At 41.9% G+C, this 21505-nt stretch overlaps 1 protein-coding gene across 2 annotated transcripts in view; it reads left to right on the top strand.

Moving 5' to 3' along the window:
- psip1a (PC4 and SFRS1 interacting protein 1a) overlaps positions 1-5658 on the top strand; it is a 29231-nt gene extending 23573 nt beyond the window's left edge. For both annotated transcript variants that reach the window (XM_060926617.1, XM_060926616.1), the window contains 3 exons: positions 3814-4015; positions 4280-4376; positions 4791-5658. In XM_060926617.1, the coding sequence (XP_060782600.1) occupies positions 3814-4015; positions 4280-4376; positions 4791-4821 (330 nt within the window). In that variant the 3' untranslated portion in view covers positions 4822-5658. The remainder of the gene's footprint in view (positions 1-3813; positions 4016-4279; positions 4377-4790) is intronic.
- Positions 5659-21505: the final 15847 nt, after the last annotated feature.

The following is a 21505-nucleotide window of genomic DNA, read 5'->3' as shown; positions in this document are numbered from 1 at the left end:
AGGTGAGCACTAGAGCCCTGCACTCTCGCGGGACCCGCCGCAAAGCAGTGCGGCGCGGGACAAATTTTGAAAGCTCATTGCGGGCGCGGGCGGGAAGTGCACATATGCAGGCGGGAGCGGGAGTGCACATATGCAGGCGCGGGTGGGAGCGGTGATGAGCTGCAGTCCCGCTAACTAAAAACGTGTTTTAAACAGATTACACAGTGACGGTAGGCTTGACTCAATGCTATCCCAGAAATCCTTCCTGTAATATGCAAATTTGGCTGTCCAATCAGTGACGGCCAAATTTGCATATTACAGGAAGGATTTCTGGGATAGCACTGAGTCAAGCCTACCGTCACTGTGTAACCTGTCTCTCTGATTAAAGTTGTAGACTAACTCAAGCAGTAAATCACTTCACTCATGGTACAAAGCAAGCCCATTCACTTTTTTATGCTGATCAGAGAATTACAATGGTTTCTCATGTGACAAAAATGTGCGATTCGCGATTAAATATTTTAATCGCTTGACAGCACTAATTATTATTATTAGAGACACTACATGCTGAATTCAGAAACAAGGTAAATAATAACAAATGTGAACGTGAGCTGTAGATATTTATGCTCAAATCCACTCAAAGTAGGGGGCGGGGCACCATCACGCTGTGTCAAGACGAGAACTTTCCTGAAAAATAACGCAAACGTCTGCATCATGCGGGATTTGCAGGCGGGAGCAGGACAAAATATGGCAGGCGGGGGTGGGACTGAAAATCATAATTCTTTGTGGGCGGGAGCGGGACTGCACAATGCGGGAGCGGGACTGAAAAATCCGACCTGCGCAGACCTCTAGTGAGCACCCTTCCCCAGACGGACGGATGGACGGACATCACCACGACATAATCCCCCTTCAGGCCTTTCAGCCAACGGGGGATAAAAACGACCTGTAATATATCAAGAGCATCGTTGTTCTTGGTATATCACTTTTGCCAAGCTTCTCAATTTTTGGAGGAATTTCTCGAAGCTTGGCAGAAGTGATATACCAAGAACAACGATGCTCTTGGTATACTACAGGTCGTTTTTATCCCCCGTTGGCTGAAAGGCCTGAAGGGGGATTATGTCGTGGCGATGTCCGTCCATCCGTCCATCTGGGGAAGGGTGCTCACCTTCTGACATCAACTCCTCTCACAATTTTTGGAGGAATTTCTCGAAGCTTGGTAAAAGGCCTTGGTATATGACGGTAATGCACATATTGTGTTTTAATTTCGTTGTGAAAATTTTACCGGAGTTTTGACCCTTGATTAAATAACTTGTACTTTGACAATCTTCTGACATCAACTCCTCTCACAGTTTTTGGAGGAATTTCATAAAACTTGGCAGGATTCTTTGTTCTCATCTCATCTCATTATCTCTAGCCGCTTTATCCTTCTACAGGGTCGCAGGCGAGCTGGAGCCTATCCCAGCTGACTACGGGCGAAAGGCGGGGTTCACCCTGGACAAGTCGCCAGGTCATCACAGGGCTGACACACTCAGTGCGTTTACATGCACATAGCGAAAATCGAATTTCTGCTGTAGCTCGACTGAAATCGAAGTTCTAAATGGCATGGAAACACCTTAGCTCGGCTGAAATCGAACCGAACTGGATTTCTCGTAATCGAGCTACGCGACCTAGATTATGCGATTTTTGCCGAGCTACTTAGTGCATGTAAACCCTATCGAGCTACGTAGTCAAGCTACTTACTTCAGCACTGCCCCTTCCGGAAGTGACGAGTGACGAGACCACAAGCGGGAAACACAACAGCCTCGGTTGGCATGACAACAGTAGTAGAAACGTGCACTTCTGGAGCAATGAGGAGACAGAGTTCATGCTCATTCAGCTTAAGGAGTTGAATATATATAGATGATCGATGTTGCTGTCCTCGTCGTCGTTCTTCTTGTGAACACAGAACTGATAACTTTGTTTATACTCTTGAATAGCTCTTCATGACGACAACCGGAAGTGTACCAACACGATGGGGCGTGTAGCGCCACCTGTGGCTTGGGTGCACAATGTACCTCACACAATAGCTCAATTTCCTTGTGTGCATGTAGGATTGGATTTCTCTGGCACCCCTGCTGGGACCCTTAGCTCGATTACCGACAGCAGCTCGATTTGGATGTGCATGTAAACGCACTGATAGACACAGACAACCATTCACACTCACATTCACACCTACGGTCAATTTAGAGTCACCAGTTAACCTAACCTGCATGTCTTTGGACTGTGGGGGAAACCGGAGCACCCGGAGGAAACCCACGCGGACACGGGGAGAACATGCAAACTCCACACAGAAAGGCCCTCGCCGGCCCCGGGGCTCGAACCCAGGACCTTCTTGCTGTGAGGCGACACCACCATGCCGCCCCAGGATTCTTTGTTATATGTCGGTAATACACACGTTGTAATTTTGTTCAATTCAGTCGCATTTTCCCAGAGTTATGGCCGAGTTGCCAGTGAGGGATGTTGTGCTCTCAGAGCACTCTTGGTTTTTCCTACACAGCAATCACAGATCAGCACCAAAAAAAAATTTAAATGAAAGCTAATTTCATCAAACAACCTGAAGACTTCGGTTGTGGTCACATGACCAGGCTGAAATGACTCCAGTCGGATTTGTTTTGCCGTGATGTGAGACAGATGTGATGTTTTCAGGACTGTATGGACACAGAAATCCGATCTGTTCAAATCAGATTTGAGTCACTTTTTTAATATGTGGTCCTGGATTGGATAAACGTCCGATTTTGATCTGTCTGTAGTGAAGGAGGTCGAATTGATGATCTCCGAGTGTAGAGCTCTGCCGCCCCAGAGACTCTGCCTCTCAGATTTCTGAGAACAGTCACTGATACAGACACAGCTGCTCAGAGGTGTTTCTCCTGGGTCGATCCGTGAGGCAGAACCTCTCAGGCGGTGCTCGTGCTGATGCGACGGTCCTCAGTAGATCTTCAGAGCTCTGGGTTTACTGTGGTTGGTCTTTGTAACCACCAGCTGCTGGATGAGTTCGAGACTGCGCAGAAGGAAATGTTTCTGTGGCTGAACTGAAGGGTTCGAGGGTTACGAGGCTGTGAAAGGAAACGACAGTCGGCCACAGCGAGTGGTTTATCATGTTGGTCTCTAGTAGGTGTGTCCTGCTGGTTGCCATGGTTTCAGTGGTGTATAAGAGAGGACATAATACAAAAACCACCCATGTGACCACACCTCGGCCATGTCCCCAGGAAAAATAAACAAATGTATTCGTACTGAAATAAAAGTGCTGAAGGGAAACGCTTGTGTAAACTGAGAACAGTGTCGTCTTCACAATTTCTAGTGTTCCTTACACACACGAACGTTTGGAAACTAAAACACTTAAAATAAGGGAATAATAAGTCCATTGTCTTCATTCGTGTTCATTTTCACCAAATAACTTCTTCACGTTTACATACAGTTCACTTTCTGTTAAATTTACTGAAAATTGGTGGCCACGCCCACTTCATTTTCCAACAGTCGCCTTCTCCGCTTTCTGTCACTATCCGTCTCCAGGTCTCGTTGAGAATCAGCTCCTTCAATGTCTTTTCAAAGCAGCAAAATGATCGGCATTGAAATTAATAAGAGACGCCATAAATCCAGCTTGTAAGTGGCTGATCACGCAGAGAAAATATTTCTGATTAAGCTCTCGGCGTGAGCGCTGCTGCGCCAACGCCTGTCTAAAATCCACCAGTAGGAGGACAGCACGTGTAAAAGGCTGGTGGGTGTTAATACGGCAGCTCAGAGACGCCGTGACTGTCCGGCTCATGTTTAACGTGGTCGTCATGGAAACTGTTTGTGCAGATCCGCAGGTTCAAGGCGAGTCAGGACGTGATGGACAAGGCCACCATGCTGTATAATAAATACAAGACCATGTTCCTGGTGGGTGAAGGAGAGACGCTGATCAGTCAGGTGATCAATAAATCTCTGGCCGAGCAGCGGCAGTTCGAGGACGCTAAGAAGGGGGCGCTAAAGAGAGCCGAGCAGAGCAAAGAACCCGGCGCAGGTGAGGAGAACCTCATGACATCACCATTACATCACTGAGTTACTCAAATACGCCGGTCTGTCCTCACCTCCAGACAAAAACCACAGATGAACCAATCAGCATGTGAGTCTGGAACGATTGACAGTTGTGTCGGTGTTTTGAACTCTGATATTAACTTACCCTCTGCAAGCCCCGCCCCCTTTCATTCATCACACACGCGCGTGCACACTATCTTTTTAACATCTTTCTCTCGAACTGCGTGTGTGTGTGTGTGTGTGTGTGCAGATAACAGAGCTGTGAACGGAGACTCGAGCCCTGAAGATAAAACCACTGAGACTGAGAGAGAAAGGACCGAGGAAACTGCAGCAGCAGAGCAGAACAGGTGAAACTTTCACACTCTCTCTCTCTCTCTCTCTCTCACACACACACATATGTGTGTATGTATATGTCTGGTTCTGCTTGTGACGACTTTTCGTTGACATAATTATTATTGCAGTTAATTAATGCTGTGCTGCACCTCAACTGAACCTGAACCTTAACCTTGGTCATGAAAAGGAAACTTTTTTTTTTTTAAAGAGAAAAAAAAAAAACCATAATAGCAGTTTCCTTGCGGGGACAATGCGTGTGATCAAAATTGTCAGATTTTACTATCTTTGTGGGGACATTTGGTCCTCAGTAGTATATAAAAACAGACGCATTGTTTTATTACATTATGTACTGACTATTAACCTTCATCAGTTATGGAAATGTACTGACGTGTGTGTGTGTGTGTGTGTGTGTGTGTGTGTGTGGACAGTGTAAAGAATCCAGCAGAAGAGTCACCCTGATGATGATGATGATGATGGTGGTGCATCGTGTGTGTGTGGTCAGCACTAAAGGAAAGGAGTAGCGTTTACACTTTAGTTTCCTCCTCATCAGGACTCGAGACTCTTCCTGCGTTTTAGTGATTTTTATCATTAGAATTGATTTTTTTTTCCTCATCTTTTAGACTCGGATGTTTTTAGGCCTAGTTTTAGCTCCGCCTCCTGATCCAAAGCATTTCAACATTTTTTTTTTTTTTTTAACTTGAGTGAATTTACAATAATTTCCACTCTCATTTGACTTTTTTTAAGAACAACTTTATTCATCACACACTTCTGAAATTCCTCTCTGCATTTAACCCACTGCATTTAAGCAGTGAACACACACACACACACACACACACCCAGAGCAGTGGGCAGCCATGCGACAGCACCCGGGGAGCAGTTGGGAGTTCAGTGCCTCGTTCAAGGGCACCTCAGCCCAAGGCCGTCCCATATTAACCTAAATGAGCATTTCCAAACCTTCCCTTAGCTGCTATAGGAATGCTAAATATACACACACACACACACACACTGAAGTGGAGAGTCGTGGGGTTCACAGCGTTCCTCCTCCTCTATCTGATTTTTGGCGTGTTAGTGAGCAGGAGCTTAGCAGTTATTAGTCGTCAGTAGTGTTTTTTGTGTGTGCGTTCTTTCTGTATGAATATAGAGGTTTATTTTTTATACAGAGTGTCTGTTCTTTTTCTCTCTGTTGTCCATCTGTGTGTTTTAAAGCCTCTCGTGATGTTCGTGTAAATAAGAGGACTGTATTTTTGTGTCTGTTCTAAAAAACTACAACTTGAATAAAGTAGTGCTCACGTCAAACTCACCGTCTCATTTATTTTGTACCAGGCACATTAAAAAAAAAACAAAAAGGTACAACTAATCCAGTATATGGTTTAAAAGAGAGAGAAGATTAAGTACAGAAATACACTGTTAGTTTATTTGCTGCTGGATTTTGATTGGACAGAAGTTTTCATTTTTAAGAAGAAGAAACCTTTATTTGTCACATCCACAGTGAAATTCATCCTCTACATTTAACCCATCTGAAGCAGTGAACACACACACACCCAGAGCAGTGGGCAGCCACACCAGAGCGCCCGGGGAGCAGTCAGGGGTTCGGTACCTCAGCCCAAGGCCGCCCCACGCCAACCTAACCTGCATGTCTTTGGACTGTGGGGGAAACCGGAGCACCCGGAGGAAACCCACGCGGACACGGGGAGAACATGCAAACTCCACACAGAAAGGCCCTCGCCGGCCACGGGGCTCGAACCCAGGACCTCCTTGCTGTGAGGTGACAGCGCTAACCACTACACCACCGTGCCACCCTTTAATCACAGGTTTATATTAAATGTGCTAACGTTCTCATTTCTATTGCAACAGTTAATTCAGAGAGATGTGTACAGCGGACACGCTGTTAATAATACACAGATTAAATAATAAACAGATTGCTGTGGTGAAGTTTACAGTAAGGAATTTAACATTTAAATTAAACACAACTCCTGGTTCATAAACTTTTCTGATAAATCACTTAATTTTAAAACCTACTGCACTCAGAGCTTCATATTTAATAATTATAATAATTTAATAATTAATGCGCATATTTCATGTGGAGATGCGCACATGCAACTAAGATTAACAAATAAATAAGAAATATTTCACTATAACAAATACATATATATAAAAAATGGATAAAAACTTGTAAAATACATATCCATATAAAAAAATTCTAATCACGTTTATAAGCTACTTCAAAAAGATAAGTCTTAATATACAATTTAAACTTAGCTAAAGATTGTTCATTTCTGATTTCTATAGGAAGTGCATTCCAAAGCTTAGGGGCGGCAGACTGAAAAGCCCGATCACTTTCCACTGGCTGGAACTAACAAAGTACCCTTGTGATTACGTAGATTATATCCAGAAGCCTTAGAAACAGAAACTAATTCAGATAGATATTGTGGTGCCAGACCATGTAAACATCTAAAAGTTAACAATAAGATCTTAAAATGAATACGATACCTAATTGGCAGCCAGTGTAGATCAAATACTACAGGTGTAATATGGCAAAAACAAGGAAGTCCAACGACAAGCCTGGCCGCAGCATTTTGTACTCTCTGAAATTTAGCAACATGTACGTCAGGAAGGCCGTATAAGCAGCTATTGCAATAATCCAATTTACTTGTAATAAAAGCATGAACCAACGATTCTGTTGTATTACGAGATACTTTCTGATTCTACAAATATTGTAGCGGTGGTAAAACGATGAACAACAAGGTTTTTTTGATATGTTCGTGCAATTTTCCCTGTTCCAGCTCCACTTTGCCTTTAATATCGTCATTAAAACACTTCATAAATCTGATTATTATTTGATTTAACACCAGAATGTTTCACATCTCGTGCTCGCAACGTTCTTCTCCACGACTCGTCCATCACACATGGTGATAAACGTACGTTTCAGTTCTGACGTGACGTGACGCAGCTCCCTGAAAACATTCACCCTGTGAAATATTTGGAGCGTTCTGAGTTCAGCAGGAAATTGCATCGTGCGAATCGTGGAAAGAAGAAACTGTTTCTCTTTTTCAGTGATCTTGTAATAACGATGATGTCGCTGAAAGTACAACACTGTTACCTAAATTATAGATGAAGTAAATTATTAGCACAGATGCTAGTTAACCATGTTTTGTATTTTGTGTATTTGCTAAAATTCTGCACTAAACACACAATCCTTCATTCTGAACAACGAAATACAGCAAAGAACAATTTAAAAATGAGACGGAGCTGGAGATGAGATGTACCGTAATTAATCAGGGGGAAGCTGCAATGATGCATGATCGTAAAAACAGTATTTAAAATACAAATATACAGTCGGGGGGACAGACACCCTCCCTCTGATCCAGTGTTTATTTATCAGGGCCTAAATAACAATTGTGCGCTCACCAACTGCTAGAAACATCAGGTGACACCCAAAAAAAAAGAAAGAAAAAAGAAAGCACAACTTTATTGTGAAATTCCTCTCTGCATTTAACCCATCTGAAGCAGTGAACACACCCAGAGCAGTGGGCAGCCATGCTACCAGCGCCCGGGGCGCAGTCGGGAGTTCAGTGCCTCGCCCAAGGGCACCTCAGCCCAAGGCCGTCCCATATTAACCTAACTGCAAAAAAAAAAAAACACTTTTCAATGGAGTTTGGTTTTGTTTTGTTTAAACAAAAACTAAACCAACCTTCAGAAACCAGATTCAAATAAAAGTACACCCTTTTTACTTCTGCAGTCATTAAGAGAGTAATTATCAGCCAGGTGTTACGAATGACACAGGATTAGTTCATCAGTAAGAAACCTGACGACGTCTATAAAAGCAGAATGTTTGGTCTTCTGGAGTTTTCAGATTTGTGTCCATCATGCCAAGAAGAAAGGACATCAGCCATGACCTCAGAGAAGCACCTGTTGCTGCTCATCAGTCTGGGAAGGGGTCCCAAGGCCGTCTCCAAACAATCTGAATTTCACCATTCCAAAGTGAGAAGGATTGTTTACAAAAGGACAGGCTTCAATATAGTCGCCAGGAGGGGGCGTGGCAGTAAATTCAGTTCATTTAATTGTTTAACAATATAAAGAAAAATCCAAGAGCTACATAATGAGACCTACAAGCTTCTGTAAGCACAATAAATGTTTCTGTTCATGATGGCACGATCAGAAAAACCAGATTTGTTCTGACTTTTCATGGCAGGGTGGCGAGGAAAAAGCTGCTTCTCTACAAAAGAATCTAGAGCACAAATTAGATTTGCAAAATTGTATCTGAAAAAAAGTACAAAAGGCGGCACGGTGGTGTAGTGGTTAGCGCTGTCGCCTCACAGCAAGAAGGTCCAGGTTCGAGCCCCGAGGCCGGCGAGGGCCTTTCTGTGCGGAGTTTGCATGTTCTCCCCGTGTCCGCGTGGGTTTCCTCCGGGTGCTCCGGTTTCCCCCACAGTCCAAAGACATGCAGGTTAGGTTAACTGGTGACTCTAAATTGAGCGTAGGTGTGAATGTGAGTGTGAATGGTTGTCTGTGTCTATGTGTCAGCCCTGTGATGACCTGGCGACTTGTCCAGGGTGAACCCCGCCTTTCGCCCGTAGTCAGCTGGGATAGGCTCCAGCTCGCCTGCGACCCTGTAGAAGGATAAAGCGGCTACAGATAATGAGATGAGATGAGAAAAAGTACAAAAGCTCTGGAACAATATCCTTTGGACTGATGAGACCAAGGTGGAGATGTGTGGTCATCATGCACAGCACCATATTTGGCAAAAACCAAACTCGGTGAATCCATACATGTCAACCTTTGGTCAATCAAACCTGTATAACCAACCTCCAAAATCCGTATTTCCCTTATAAAATCCGTATAAGACGCAAATTAAAATAATTTACCTAAAATTTGAATGATAATTAACAATGATATATCCCAGTTACTTTTTATTCAATATTAATAACAATAAACCTTCAGAATGAATACAAAGCTCCAATGTTTGACAAAAACACAAAGTGTTATCAGTGTAGTTACGAAGGAAATACTTCGTTGTTTGGAGACAGGTTTCACCGAGCGGCTATTATGCGCGAGACTTCATATTAGCCACAAAGTCAGAAAAATCTGTTCGTAAAATTATGTTATAATGACCAAATACAATGAAAAGTATTTTTCCAGTCTCACCTGTGAAAGGTAATCCCATGTGATCTCGTTTGGACGGTAAACCTGTTGGTACAGTTAAACACAGCACATGAATGAGGCATCTTTATTCTCGGCTACTGTCTAGACGCTATACCAGAGACGGGTGAAGAATCTCCACTTTGCCACATCCAGTATGGCGGCGAGGATGACATATGATTCTACGCAGAAGGCGGCGTCTATGTTTATATGTCTATGACTTCCCGGTTGGCGGGATTCTCGCAATGCGGTGTGCGCATGATCAAAAGTGGAGCGAAGTCTCGCTACCAAAAGATAACGCGCGATTTCATGAGACTCTTTACTGGCTGGCTGTGGTGTACAGTACGTTTGTAAATGTTATGCGCTCTTTTATCATCGTGGGAATTGATTATAGCTCTAAATAAATATTGAAGTTTTTTTAAAGAATCCGTATAACTTTATTTATACGCCCGTATACTACGTTTATTGAATCAAATCCGTATAAAATACGGACATTCCGTATAGGTTGACATGTATGTGAATCACCTCAAACACTTCATACCGACTGTCCAGCAGGGGAAACTTACCACTGAGGCAACAATGAACTCCACTTTATACCAGAATATTCTGGAGAAGAATGTGAGGCCGTCTCACATGTCCAGCAGTTTAAGCTGGACCGAAGCTGGGTCATGAAACAGGATAATGATCCCAAGCACACCAACAAATAACCATCTGAATGACTAGAAAAAAATGAAGGCATTGGAACAAACACGTCTCAACCCCATTGAGATGCTGTGGTGGGATCTTAAGAGAGCTGTACATAAATGAATAATCTCCAGGATAAATGAACCAAACCAATGTTGTAAAGAAGAGTCAGCCAAAAAATTCTCCAAAACTAGAAAATAGATTTAGCTCATGTCTGCATTTGCAGTCCTTGAGTGATCCTTTCAGATCACATCTTAAATCTTTCCCTTGAGAGCCTTTCGGTAGAATTAGGCTACATCCACACGACAACGGCAACGAGATTTTATTAAAAAAATATTGCGTCCACATGGGCAACGGATCAGTAAAATATCAGGTTCATATGGCAACGCAACGCTTGCTGAAAACGATGCAATACACATGCCACACCTCTACATGCGCTGTAAGACGGTCCCATCGGAGACCATAGACATCCTAATACATAGACGGAGCATCCAATGTAAATTCTAAAAGCGCTGACGAGACGCGGGGCCGCCATCTTGGAGTGGTGATCCGCTGCACTCAGTGTAATACTAAATACATTAGATATAAACAGCGTAACGTTTTTCTATCGGCTACAACCACCAATCTGTTGCAAATAAAATGCGGTTTTAATCTAAATCCATTATAATGATTCAAAATGTGTGTATGTTTTCTTTAAATAGACTGTTAAGAACATATCAAAGGGGAAATGAATCTAGTCAGTGAATTTATAAGAGCCTTTTACATCCTTCAACACAATCTGACCCCCCTTCAGCAAAGCTGATGGATTCAGGGTGAGTGGGGCACTTTGTTTGGTATGTAGGACAATGTGTGATGACCATATATTGACCACAAACATTTTTTTTTTTTGTTTTAAAGCATATCAAAACATTTATTTATAACAAATTAATGTCAAACATAAAAAATATAACAATGTAGTAAATAAATAAACTAGTAAATAAATAAAAAAGGTAGTATATGAATAAACATTTAATAACAATATATATTAGCATAGGGGCGGCACGGTGGTGTAGTGGTTAGCGCTGTCGCCTCACAGCAAGAAGGTCCTGGGTTCGAGCCCCGTGGCCGGCGAGGGCCTTTCTGTGTGGAGTTTGCATGTTCTCCCCGTGTCCGCGTGGGTTTCCTCCGGGTGCTCCGGTTTCCCCCACAGTCCAAAGACATGCAGGTTAGGTTAACTGGTGACTCTAAATTGAGCGTAGGTGTGAATGTGAGTGTGAATGGTTGTCTGTGTCTATGTGTCAGCCCTGTAATGACCTGGCGACTTGTCCAGGGTGAACCCCGCCTTTCACCCGTAGTCAGCTGGGATAGGCTCCAGCTTGCCTGCGACCCTGTAGAACAGGATAAAGCGGCTACAGATAATGAGATAATGATAATATTAGCATACAACATTAAAACATCACTCGTGAAACCACTACCTGATGACGATTTAAGTCTCTTAGCTCCTTCTCAGCTCTGGTAATATACTATTTAAAAAAAACAACAAATAGTACGGTAATGTTAAATCTTACTTGTGAAAAGTAATCCCCCTGCTTCTGTTTGAAACGGTTCGCTTGTTTGAGCAGGAGTACGCTGAGCACCAGCCTGGCAGCTTGTCTCTTGTCGTCTTCTTCAGTCGTGCAGTAATAGACGGAACTTTTTTTTTAAATTATTTTTCCCAAAACATTCAAAATACAAACAAATAGAGCACCATATATATACAGATCCAAAAACATCAAAATAGTAAAACACACACACAGCAATAAAGTAAAAAATATGAACAAGAAAGGGGTTACTTAACTATCTTTACATATGTTAATCGAGTAAATCAAAGTCATCCAAAAAAAGATATAAAATAACCAACATCCTTATTTTCAACTAATTTTAGAGATTTGGCAAAAAGCTTGAGGTCATTCTTCCAGTGTGTAACATAAGGTTTAGTTTAAAAAAAAAAACGACATTTGTGAATAAAATGTTTACCTAAAAGTAGTAAATTATTAATACCATATTCAATTATTTTATTATTTAAAAACACTCCAAATTTAATTTCTTTAATGGATAGAGGGGCAAACTGAATCCCCCTAGACTAATAGACGGTACCTTGATATCTCGCGCTCTCACCACTCCAAGATGGCGACCGTATTTCTCGCGTCAGAACAACCAACTCTCCGTCTATGTATTAGGATGTCTATGTCGGAGACACCAGAACAATAGAAGTAGACGCATGCGCATAAACCCCTTCTTCTACCCGGCGTAAAGCACTCACAGGAACAAGCACACAACAACAAGAAGAAGATGGCTGCGACTACGTGAGGAAATCGTGCCTTCTGTGTGTACAAATTAGTTTTATTAGTGTGCATAGTTTTATATAACTTAATTTTCTTATTGTGTGAACATTTTGAAAAGCATTTTTATATAATTTATATAACTTTTTATATTGTGTGTGAACATTTTGAAAAGCAGTCTTATCCAATAAAAAAAGAAATTCAAGAAATGGTTCAGTTACTTGTTTATTTAAAAGAAAAGCTGTATACAAAAGTGAATGCAATGCAGTGGTTCATACAAAACAGCGAGAGTGCTGCTTGTTCTAGTCATGTGGTTGTGACGTCATCGTAAACAAATCCATTCTACTCATCCAGACGACTTCACAACGGCGCCGTTGCCAGATTTTTCCATTCTGGAACCCGTTCTCAAAAAATATCGTTTTGGGGCACCCAAAACGCCGGTGCCGTGTGGACGCCAGGCCGAAATGATAAACAATTTTATCAGATTCACCTGAATCCGTTGCCGTGTGGACAGGGCCTCAGTCATCCTGTAGGTTGTTCGGGTCACTGGGGGCCGGGTCTGAACGGTGTTAGCAGCCTAGAGGGTCGTTAGGGTGATCTGTGGGTCGTTGGCTCTCTCTCTCTGCCATCATGTGAGTCGTTGAAGTCAGCGGAGTCTTGGTGTGGACATGTACTCAGTTCAGCACTCTTTGTTCCAGTGTCTCTGTAGGCCGAGCAGTCTTTGCATATTTATTATCATTGAAAAGTAGCCGTTTTATTGAGATTTTGCTGCTGAGCAACATGGGCAAGGCATCTCACCTGCACTGGAGCTGTGAAGTCCGTTATCGAGGTGGCCTTGCAGATGAGATGATGATCAGCGTCTGAATAGTGAGATCGAAATTCGACGTCCTCGTTGTTATTAGCTTTGTCATCAACTTTCTTTTGGTAATTTCCATCTTTCCTGATGCGGCTATTTTTAAGCATTTTACAGGAGCATACCATAGTAGCAGCTGTCAACTCTGTTTGCCTGATTAGCAGTCAGATTCCATGTTTGTGCCGAGCAGGTAAGACGACTCCTGACAAAAGCGTTCAAAAATAACATCCGTACTGATAATTTGATGCGAAATTCTGAAGTTTTGGTTTCAGTTCCTGAAATCTGGCTCCTGCTAAGTTGATGCGGAGTGTTATTTCAGCATCACCTGTGGATGGCTCATTGTGTTTAGTGTCGTTACCCAGGTATCTGAGCACTACATTATTTTCAACAGGTGTGTCATTTAGGCTGACAGTGGTAGTTGGGTCGGGGTCATCGCTGTTTAAGGCCCGGTCCCACTGCACGGATGCAAAGAGGATGTAAAACGTAAAAAAATCTTTGCCATCCGTTGGAAAACGCTACGCATCCGTTGTGTACTCATTGCATACGTGCTTCATACGCTCTATCCATCGAGCATCCGTCCACTGTGATTTCATCCGCGCAAAAAGTTTTGAGCTGCACAAAACTTTTAGAACGGATGAACTTTCCGCCGTGTACGATGTAAATCCACGACATATACGAGCAACAAACGTTCTATGTCCGTTATCATCCGTTAAACGTCTGCTGTATCCTCTCTGCATCCTCTGGGCATCCTCGCAACTCACATCCGCTGCAGCTGAAAACGGAAAGAGGGAGGAAAGATAAGGTACATGAAATGTCTATTCATCGTTAGTAGCACGGAAATAGAAAGGATGTAAGCGTATGCATCTCGTACATAAAGTATTCAAAACGGACAAAGCGTTTATATCTGGGATGTATCTCGTATATTTAGGATGTCTGGAGTATGTCTAGAGTATGTAGAAGGACACCTAGCAGACAATCGATATTTTGTATAAAAAGGGGGAGAAAATCATCTAGTAGTAGAGATGTATCGATGTAGCCGCCAGCACGTCTTTCCGCTTTATGCTGACGGCGTGCGTGCTGCATCCCTTTATATCCGCGGAGCAGACGCAATTCATACCCCCCGCATGCGCAGTGAACGGTCTGCATCCGATATACATCCGCGCAACATCCCCTTTGTTTCCGTTAGGCGTACGTGATGCATCCCCTTCATCCGCTACGCATCCGCTCTTTCTGCTATGCGTCCGCTTCTCAGTTATCACCGGTAACCCCTTCGGAGCTGTCATCCACTTCCATCCGCTTGGCTTCCTATGAACATGCGTTTAACATCCCCGCTATATACTACCCACGTCCGTTCTTTTCCATTCTGTTTTCGCAAATTTTCACCATTTTTGTCCATTTCTGGAGCGGATGAAAACGGATAGAGCCACCCCCGAAATTTTGCTCGTCCGCTGTGTCCTTTTTGCATACATTTTGTGTCCATCGGCCAGTGGGACCAGGCCTTTAGATATTTGTGTGGGTCGTTCTAGAATTCGGGGTGCATTTCACGTCTCTGATATAAACCTTTTGTTATTTTCCACAAAAGAAATCTTTATTGAACAATAATGCAAATTATGACAAACTTTCCCCAATAGTGATGCTTGATGTCCATTTTAGACCCAATTTATCCATAAAACATTAAATGACTCCCACCCCTCCCCCCACATTATTGGCTGTCTTCAACTCCTGATTCGTCCATTCAACTCCAATAAACAGGAAGTGATTCAGTCGAACACTCTGTTTTTTGAATCTTATTCTATTAACTGTTATAAAATCAATTGCACAGAAAATCTATTTCCTGTATTATGTGAAATTTCAGTCATAAAAAAATATTTTTTATCCATCCCAACGCTCTTGTCAACTCTGTTATAAAACCGCATAAAATCCACAAAGACTTAATAATACGCATGACACCTGCGCCGAGTGATGTCACTTCCTCTGGCGGGAAACTTCAGAAAGGCAGTGAGGTATGTTGTGTTTTGTTTCTTCTCTCATTAATTTGAACAAAATGTTGAGGATTTTACACCAACAGGAGATTAATTATTCGTCAACTCTGTTATTGTGATATTGGAGTGAGTAGCTCACTCTTTTTTTTTTTTTTTAAACAATATGATTAAAATTCATTCTATGATGGATTCTATGATGATCCATGAGAGGATAAATACTGGATACTCCCTAGTAGTCAGACAGAACTGAGGAAGCCTTTAGGATGAGAGGTGAAACGTTTTCAAGAATCTTCAAGCAAGTCCAGTTGCTCTCTTCAACCAACCACAGATTACTATGTACCTGGATGACTGAGATTCGTCACAGATATATGATTAAAATTCAGTTTTTATATACGCCGTGTGGTCGCTAGTTTGAGGTTTAGCATGTGGAGTTAAGACACAAAATGGTGGGAAATGTCAACTCTGTTATTGCCAGTTCTGTTAATGGATTGCCCAGTTTAACAATAACAGAGTTGACGATGACAAACAGAATTAACACTTGAAATGTACCTACAGTTATAGAATGTGACATGATGGTTTTGGAAACCCTGAGCTTCAGGTTGAAGTGTTTTAGCATTTTGTTGAGCATTAGAAGAGCTTGTTGTAGAAGATCCTTGTTGAGGAAAATGAGCTCCAGATCATCAGCATATCCAAACCACTCATTTCAATTCACACCCACATCTGTCTTTTGACCTCTTGCCTCTTTTACGATAGCAGATGATCTCTCTAAAGTCAACAAACTTCACCTTCTATTTCTTGCATTCATGGATGTAGACACTCATCACCTACTCCATCATCAAGTTAAACAGAAATGGGCTTTCTGGGCCACCTTGCCTAACCCCAGAGCTGGTTGTAAACTTGTCATCAGGCGTGTCAGCCAGAGCTGTAGTGGTGTTTTCATAAATGGCTTCCAAGATCTTGTTACAGGTTGTATTTGTGTTGTTTGGGAAGTGAATGTAGATCGATTTGAATAGCCATTTCCTTTTGACAATCAAACGCTGAACTGAGGTTGACGAAGAGAATGAAGATCGGTAGCTGCATATTTCTTGGACTCTTTCAGTGATGGAGACACTATCGGCGCTGCTACGCCTCTCTCTAAAACCTCGCTCCTGATCACTCAGCTGGAGGTTACACCAATCTGTTAACCTGAATTATCGTTACAGTAACGTTCCAGAGTGTTAAACTAGTCTGAAGACTTCTGGAGAAACCCGGTTCCTTAGCCGACCCTTTGGATGGGCTTTTCCAGACAGTGACCAGTCTACTATAGCTACTATCAGCAAGGCTGTTGAGATTTTGGAGCAATTCTGATGATTCAGCTGCATATTTCAATAGTTCAGAGACTCCAAGTCCCTTCCCACGCCATGTGGCACATAGGGTGGCACCGATCTCCGTTTCCGTAGCCCTCGGCCTCTCGCCTATTACATAGCTAGGGTTACAGTGGGCCGCGGGTCCTCTGGTAACCGCGAGAGTTTGACTCCCCACTCACATCTTACCAGACGGCAGTAGGTACCATTTTTATGATGGTCTTTGGTACAACCCAACCATGAATAGACTGATAAACTCCTTGACATTTTATTTTAATTTTATTAAATGTTAAATACATTGTTTTTTCAGTTTAGATTCCCTTCAGTGGAAAAATTCCATGTGGAGATATTTGAGGAAAGCTGGAGTAATTAATGAAACTGTTTCTGGCCTTGATGAAACATGGCTGAGGTTAACTGGGGTTATTCTGGTGAAAATGATTAGGCTTGGCATTTTTAGCCAGGTTTGTTTCAGACTAGTGCATTTTGAGTAAAACACACAGGAAACCACATTGTTCACCACAAACGTTGCTGTGTTTCCCCTCACCGTGTGACAGGAGCTAAAATTACTGTCTCGCTTTCTGACACAACCTTGACATTTTAAAAATCAAACACCAACACACAGGAAATAAACACTACCTAGGGCATCGGAGTGGGACTGACTGCTCAGGGACCCATGAGGGGGCGGGACTTCAAAGCCTGGAATGAAAAGCTTGTATTGTTTGCAATCCGTTGAGAAACTGAACTTTGTATCTAATAAAAACAGTGGAGGCTCTCTGGGGCCCCTCTCACCTCTCACAGAAAGTGTAAAATGGTTGAGTCCGTCTCTGCACTAGGATCCACCTGTAAACACGGTTAGTCGAGATGAGTGACTGCTGGAGCAACAAAGCACACTGTGATCGTGAGGTCTTTATCACAAGAAAGAAAGAAACTGAAGGAAAACAACTAATTTATTGAGCACAACAAACAGATTAAGAATGATTTTAGCCAACGACTGTAAAAAAAAAAAAAAGTCTAGAAAGTGAAGCCTCCATAGGTCTAGCGCCCCGCTGGCTGCCTGCAGTATAACGTGTAGCTCCGCCCATCGCAAAATAGCTTTTATTTCTAAGTACAGGGTCTAATCCGAACAGCTAGTGCAGATATCTGTACGTTATTTATTTTCCCAAATAAATTAGTTTTTATACATTACTACTGTATATGGGCAATTCCATGTAAATGTCAACCTCACAGGAGATCCCAAATTTCAAACTAAACAAACTAAATAAATAAATAAATACATACATACATACATACATACATAAATATTTTGATCACCTAATATGTCACTGTCAGTCTTTCTTTCTTATAATGTAAAACCCAAGCTAAAATCAACTTTGATCATGTACAATTCTATATTATTGCCACAAGCCACAGAAATGTATGCTAAAATCCACAAAACAATAGCCATCCTAAATATTATTTAAGAACTTTGATAGTTTTAGCTGATATTTAGAGAGTTTTTCAAAGGGTTATGGTGGTTAAATTGCTGATTTTCTAAACATATGCCATGTCTATTTCACATCCATAACGTCACATCCATAACGCTGACTTTTCCTTCCGAAACTCTGCATGAAATACAAAATATTTTAAACAAAGATTTTTTAATATTCACCTTGGACCCCTCTATCAAATGGATATCTCCATTTCGACATTAGGTTTACGATTTCACAGAGTTTGATAAAAATGTACAGTCACCCAAGAAAAGTGATACTTTTTCTGTCACATCCATAACACATCTTTTATTGGCATTTTCTGGCATGCCCTAGATGTACTATGGGAATTGTTCTTGTTCTATCACTTCTCCAGTATGGTACAGCCTTAAAATATGCAACACCTGTTTAAATACTGGGAGACAATAAAACATGCACTGGGTCATTTGTTGCCATTTTGAGTTCAAGTGTCACATCCATAACGCTGGAATTGCTCTCATCATGAGACAGCATGGATGTCATGCTGGACCTTGGTATTGGGACAATACCTTGGTATTGGGACCAAATATCTCCCCTCTCACCTCCACGGTGTGAACTCTGGCTCCAAATCTGACAATACAGGGGAATTTCAGCTTCATTTCTACAGAACGGAAGGTAACGGAGCGCCACTGTCTCGGTTTCCTGCAGTTATTGGTATCGATGGATTGATTGCAATCTCAAGATTCATAAAAATCTTCACCAGTTTATAAACTGATCCTGCAACAGCCTTCAAAGGACAGTAATGTTAACTCCAGATGATCCACCATCATTCAGAGGGTTAAAACTAAACCAAGACCTGAGGAGAAGCACTCCAGCTTTGAGATAACGCTGATCCGTGAGGTCGAGTCCAATTAAAGTCCGACCCGTGGTTCTGTTTTTCACTTTCAGAAGGTTACGGTGTATTAGAAAGAGGCTGTGGTTTCATTTATAGCCTGTTCAAACAAAACTTCATTTAAAAGAGATAAGATATACAGTACCAGTCAAACGTTCGGACACAGCTACTCCTTCAATTTCATTTTGATGAATTAAAAGTCAGTCACTTTCTGTAATAAAGTAATGATGGACGTCGTTTCTCTTTAGTGAGTCGTTCGGTTCTTGGTGTAATATGGATGACTACAGTTGTGGTGTTGAATAGGGCTATTTTATCATTTGTATTTTTATTATTTACCATTTGATGATTTCAAACTCATTAAGAAGGTGAGAAACTCGTCCACTAATTACCTTCTGATGAGACTCACCTGTTAATTGAAAAGCGTTCCAGGTGACTCCCTCATGAAGCTGGTTAAGAAAACGCCAGCAGTGTGTGAAGAGTCATCAAGGGAAACGCTGGATAGTTTCTTCGACACTGAAGAAACTAAAATATCAAACTTATTTTGTTGTTTAAACACTTTTTTTCCTTTACCACATAATTCCAGATATTATTTCATAGTTTTGATGTCTTCAGTATTGTTCCTCAGTGTAGAGAACAGTCAGTGCTCGACGCGAGTCAATGAAGATCAGGTTGAAAATCGCTGGACTATTCCTTTAACCGAGGAACAAGATTTACAACAATAAAACACAGTGATTGATTGATCATATAAACCTATTAAAATCTAGATAATAACCTTAACCCAGTTTTTGATCTGTAAGCACAGGGTAGGCAGTGGAGCACAAAGACCTTTCCAACCTTAACTGATCCAGAAATGTTCGACATGATCCTCACTGCAGTGCTGATGAGTGGAAAGCAAGCAGAAACGCAGAATGAGTAGAGTAGGGGTGTACAAACCTTTGACTGGGACTGTACAGTGGTGCTTGAAAGTTTGTGAACCCTTTAGAATTTTCTATATTTCTGCATAAATATGACCTAAAACATCATCAGATTTTCACACAAGTCCTAAAAGTAGATAAAGAGAACCCAGTTAAACAAATGAGACAAATAGATTATACTTGGTCATTTATTTATTGAGGAAAATGATCCAATATTACATATCTGTGAGTGGCAAAAGTATGTGAACCTCTAGGGTTAGCAGTTAATTTGAAGGTGAAATTAGAGTCAGGTGTTTTCAATCAATGGGATGACAATCAGGTGTGAGTGGGCACCCTGTTTTATTTAAAGAACAGGGATCTATCAAAGTCTGATCTTCACAACATGTTTGTGGAAATGTACCATGGCACAAACAAAGGAGATTTCTGAGGACCTCAGAAAAAGCGTTGTTGATGCTCACCAGGCTGGAAAAGGTTACAAAACCATCTCTAGAGTTTGGACTCCACCAATCCACAGTCAGACAGATTGTGTACAAATGGAGGAAATTCAAGACCATTGTTACTCTCCCCAGGAGTGGTCGACCAACAAAGATCACTTCAAGAGCAAGGCGTGTAATAGTCGGCGAGGTCACAAAGAACCCCAGGGTAACTTCTAAGCAACTGAAGGCCTCTCTCACATTGGCTAATGCTAATGTTCGTGAGTCCACCATCAGGAGAACACTGAACAACAATGGTGTGCATGGCAGGGTTGCAAGGAGAAAGCCACTGCTCTCCAAAAACAACATTGCTGCTCGGCTGCAGTTTGCTAAAGATCACGTGGACAAGCCAGAAGGCTATTGGAAAAATGTTTTGTGGATGGATGAGACCAAAATAGAACTTTTTGGTTTAAATGAGAAGCGTTATGTTTGGAGAAAGGAAAACACTGCATTCCAGCATAAGAACCTTATCCCATCTGTGAAACATGGTGGTGGTGGTATCATGGTTTGGGCCTGTTTTGCTGAATTCTGAATTATACCAGCGAATTCTAAAGGAAAATGTCAGGACATCTGTCCATGAACTGAATCTCAAGAGAAGGTGGGTCATGCAGCAAGACAACGACCCTAAGCACACAAGTCGTTCTACCAAAGAATGGTTAAAGAAGAATAAAGTTAATGTTTTGGAATGGCCAAGTCAAAGTCCTGACCTTAATCCAATCAAAATGTTGTGGAAGGACCTGAAGCGAGCAGTTCATGTGAGGAAACCCACCAACATCCCAGAGTTGAAGCTGTTCTGTCCGGAGGAACGGGCTAAAATTCCTCCAAGCCGGTGTGCAGGACTGATCAACAGTTACCGCAAACGTTTAGTTGCAGTTATTGCTGCACAAGGGGGTCACACCAGATACTGAAAGCAAAGGGTCACATACTTTTGCCACTCACAGATATGTAATATTGGATCATTTTCCTCAATAAATAAATGAGCAAGTATAATATTTTTGTCTCATTTGTTTAACTGGATTCTCTTGATCTACTTTTAGGACTTGTGTGAAAATCTGATGTTTTAGGTCATATTTATGCAGAAATATAGAAAACTCTAAAGGGTTCACAAACTTTCAAGC

This window comes from Neoarius graeffei, chromosome 7 (genome assembly GCF_027579695.1).
Source record: "Neoarius graeffei isolate fNeoGra1 chromosome 7, fNeoGra1.pri, whole genome shotgun sequence".
NCBI lineage: Eukaryota > Metazoa > Chordata > Actinopteri > Siluriformes > Ariidae > Neoarius > Neoarius graeffei.
This window is presented reverse-complemented; position numbering and strand designations above follow the sequence as displayed.